This window comes from Momordica charantia (assembly GCF_013281855.1).
Source record: "Momordica charantia cultivar OHB3-1 chromosome 2 unlocalized genomic scaffold, Mcharantia_2.0 BLBB01000002.1, whole genome shotgun sequence".
In the NCBI taxonomy this organism is placed as follows: domain Eukaryota; kingdom Viridiplantae; phylum Streptophyta; class Magnoliopsida; order Cucurbitales; family Cucurbitaceae; genus Momordica; species Momordica charantia.
In genome coordinates, this window is record NW_028275160.1 from 13075283 (window position 1) to 13079454 (window position 4172).

General features: G+C 36.2%; 1 protein-coding gene across 1 annotated transcript; it reads right to left on the reverse strand.

Annotated features, from left to right (window-relative positions):
• Positions 1-1208: 1208 nt before the first annotated feature.
• On the reverse strand, positions 1209-3350 carry LOC111018892 (retrovirus-related Pol polyprotein from transposon RE1). The gene is made up of 2 exons (XM_022295153.2): positions 1736-3350; positions 1209-1588 (listed from the first exon to the last, which is right to left on the reverse strand). The coding sequence occupies exons 1-2, from the start codon at positions 3009-3011 to the stop codon at positions 1551-1553; spliced, it is 1314 nt and encodes a 437-aa protein (XP_022150845.1). The 5' UTR covers positions 3012-3350; the 3' UTR covers positions 1209-1550.
• Positions 3351-4172: the final 822 nt, after the last annotated feature.

The following is a 4172-nucleotide window of genomic DNA, read 5'->3' on the forward strand; positions in this document are numbered from 1 at the left end:
TTGACCCGGTATACCCATTTACAACCTATAGCAGTTTTACCAACAGGAAGTGGAGCAAAAAACCATGTACTTTGTCGAAGTAAGGCATCATGTTCCTCAATCATAGCATGCTGCTATACATGTAGTTTAGATGCCTTGACAAATGAAGTAGGTTCCAAAATGGGATCAGTAGAAGAAACAGTAGCAAGAAAGACCTTCTTCTTAGAGATACCGGACTTGCCTCGAGTTTGCATAGGATGGGCATTAACAATAAGAGGAAGAGAGCCACCACCACCATTATCAACAACATTATCAACATTAGCAACACCAGCAGATGAAGAAGTAACATGTGAAGGTGTTATGGCAATAGTATCAGAAACATGAATAGTAGTATAAGGGGCAGAAGATGATGGTGAATGAAGAGTAGTGGCTGAAGATGTATTAGAATTAGTACACAAAACATGACCATCACCAGACAATTGTGGTACAGATATTGTAGGAGGAGAAGGGGAACTAGAGTGAGAAGTAGAGGAGGCAAACAGAGGAATTGGAGAATCAGAGGAAGGGAATAAAGGAGAAGTAGACGGAGGGATAGATTGAGAAGATGTAGCAAATGGAAAAACATTTTCATCAAAGATAACATGCCGAGAAACATAGATTTTGCCATTGCTCATGTTATAGCATAAGTATCCCTTGTACTCTAATGGATAACCAATAAAGACACAAAGAGAGGTCTTGGGCTGCAACTTATGAGAGTTATATGGTTTGAGAAGGGGATAGCACACACAACCGAAGGTTCGAAGGTTCGAAGGTGAGAATAATCAAGAGGTTTATGAAACAAAATTTCAAAGGGAGATTTGTGATTAAGAAAGGCATAAGGGAGTCTATTTATAAGAAATGTGGCTGCAGCAAAGGCAAAGGACCAGAATTTTAAAGGTATAGTAGAACGTGTCATAAGAGATAAAACAACTTCAACAATATGACGATGCTTTCGCTCGGCGACACCATTTTGCTCGGGAGTATATGCACAAGACTTTTGGTGGAGAATACCATGAGTATGAAGAAAATTAGAGAGATCATGGTTAACAAATTCACCACCTCCATCAGAACGAAGAGTTTTAATGTGCATAGACAACATATTTTCAATGAAAGGTTTAAAGCGTTTAAGGACAGCAGATACATCAGATTTGCGTGCAATAGGAAACATCCAGGTATATTTAGAGAAATCATCGATAAAAGACACATAGTACTTGAATCCATTAAGAGACATAACAGGAGCAGGGCCCCAAACATCACTATGTAACAGTTGTAAGGGAGAAACAGAAAATGTCTGCGAACGAGGAAAAGGAAGTTTGTACATTTTTCCATACAAACAAAATTCACAGACACAATAAGCATTACAAGTAGGTATATGTAATAGCCTAAGAACATTATTAAGAGCTTGAAGATTGGGATGGCCTAACCGGTTGTGCCAAAGAGTAAAAGAAGACTTAACTCCAACATGAGCAACATAACCATGACCAGCAAAGGGAAGATGAGGTTGAGATGTTAATGGATAAAGTCCATTAACACTAGGCCTGCGGAACATAATTTGACCCGAATACTTGTCCTGGATAAAAAAAGTGGTCAGAATCGAAGACAACAATGCAGTTATTATCGACACAAAAATTATGAACAGAGAGCAAATTTGTGGCAATTTGGGGAACTCGAAACAAAGAAGAAAGAGAGAGTAGGGAAGAAGATGTTTGAATCATACCACAACCAAAATGAGTGATGGGAAATGATTGTCCACTGCCAACAGAGATGTTTTCTTCACCATTATAATCAGAAGCAATAGAAGCAATAGAGAGATTGCTTAAATCTGCCGTCATATGAGTGTTACATTCGGAATCAGCCAACCAAGTAGTTGGAGAAGAATTCCCAACAGCCAAATAGGAATTATTTTGGACAGCAACCATGGCTGCCAATTGTGGTGGAGGATGCCTTCCTTGAAAATGAAAATTCATTCGATTGTAGCAGTCTAGCGCCGTGTGACCAAGCTTACCACAGATTTGACAGGGAGATCGATTATCAGCTTGAAAAGAAGTAAAAAAATTGCCAGAAGAACGACCTCTTCCCTGATTAGTGAAAGTAGGAGCAAAATTAGCTTTACCACGCCCATTGTTCTTGCCACGACCTCTGTCGTGAGACTGATTTGGATGAAAAGCAGATGTACGATTCTGAGACTGCGGCGAAGAGGCGAACAAAGCATTTGGTTGAGTAACAAGATCTTCACGCTTCATTTGTTTTTCGATTGCAGATTCTTCAGATTTCATGAAGACATGAAGTTCCTCAAACGAAACAGATTGAGCTCTGGTTCGCATAGAAGTGCTTAAAGTATTATACTCTGTAGAAAGACCATTTAGGGCATAGATGAGCAGATATTCATCATTGATTGTAATAGAAACATTAGCAAACTTATCCTTGATTTCCTTAATTCGTTTGACATATGCATCAATAGATTCTTCAGTCTTCTTCACAATCGATTGTAAATCAGATTTCAAATTAACAACATTAGTTCGAGAATTTGACGAATAGTGCTTCTCGAGAACTTCCCAAACCTGTTTAGAAGTTCCGCTGCGAACAACATAAGCTAGGGCTTCAGCAGAAAGAGTAGCATTGATCAAGGTCATGAGTGCTTGATCTTTTGCAATCCAATCTTCAAAATGAGGATTGATCACTGGCAAGGAAGTAGTGGTTGTTGGTTGAGATTCAGTCTCTGATGAAGAAGCAAGAAATTGTGACGGTGCAGATACTGATCCATCAATAAAACCAAACAACTTGTGTGCCTTCAAAATAGCAGTAAGTTGAAATTTCCATAGAATAAAATCGGTTGAATCAAGACGAATCGAAACCAAATTGCAGATGTTTGATAAGAGAAATATGGGAGAATGAAGATCTTTCTTTGTGTTTGTTGAAGAAGACGTCATCGCAAAAACGCTTGAACGAAAGAAAGATACACGTGGGAATTGAAAAGTGAATGAGAGAAACATGGAAAAGATCTAAGTTGACGTGTGTCAATAATCCTGCTCTGATACCATGAAATCTTTTCACAAAATGTGAAAGTATTGCTTTATTCCCACATCATTAATTCATTGATACACCAGAATATTTATAGGAAAATAATACAACAATAGCTATTAAACTAATTTTGTAAGAGGAAAACAGAATTGATAATACATCAATTAATACAATACACTCTTCAGATTTTGGAAGATGTTGGCCGTCTTGGATATGTCTAAGCCATCTGCATTGCGTATGGATCCACGGCTTAAGCTCCAAACTAGTGATGGTGATCTCTTATCAAATCCATGCATTTTTTGTCTACTAATATTGGTCTTCATCCTACCCTCTCTCGACTGGACATCACTTTATAAGTCGCTCACAAGTTAGTCAGTATGTTTCTTAACCACGTGTCCTTCATTTATCCACCGCTTATCTTCTTTTCTATCTCAAATCTACGTCGGGTCAAGGTATTATGTTACACATCGTCATCCTTTCAATTATGCACATTTGCAACTGATGATTAGGGCTCTAGCTTAGACTCTTTGCAAATCCACAACCACGTATTGTATCTTCTTTATTTAAAATTTTAAGATAGTTGTCATATGTTTCTGTTTAACAAAAATTAGAAACAAAAAATATATATCAAACACAGTTTTATTTCTATTAATTAAAAAAATTGAAATAAGAAATGAAAAACATAAGCGACCGAACAAAAAAACTGAGACCAAACGAACCATAATTAATACTAGTATTGAATTTTCCCACCTCTAGAGGCAAAATAATACATGAAAAAGAAAAGAAAGATATATAATTCAATGGAAAGTTGAATTTTAAAACAAAGAGACAACACAATTTCTATTTTAAATTGTTAAATGATAGATGAATGATGTAACTTAGCTGGCAATTAATTTGGAAAGAAAGCAAGTACAGAGTACAGACAAATATTTCAAATCAGATAATCAAATCTGGCATTGATTCACCTACTTTCCAAAAACTATTGTTAATTAAAATCATTACTTTCATTGTCAACTCTCAATGAAATGAATTAAAGTGAAATTGTAATCCACACCCAAAAATAAATTTTTATATATTTCAAAATATATCATCTATTTTCTTTATTTTTAAATATAACAAGAAAATTTACTTAT

Excerpts from the sequence above, each read along its gene's own strand:
- LOC111018892 (XM_022295153.2), bottom strand. The coding sequence starts at position 3,011 with ATGTTTCTCTCATTCACTTTTCAATTCCCACGTGTATCTTTCTTTCGT. Across the intron at positions 1,589-1,735 it reads CATCACTCATTTTGGTTGTG|GACAAGTATTCGGGTCAAAT; the intron begins GTATGATTCAAA and ends TTTTTTATCCAG.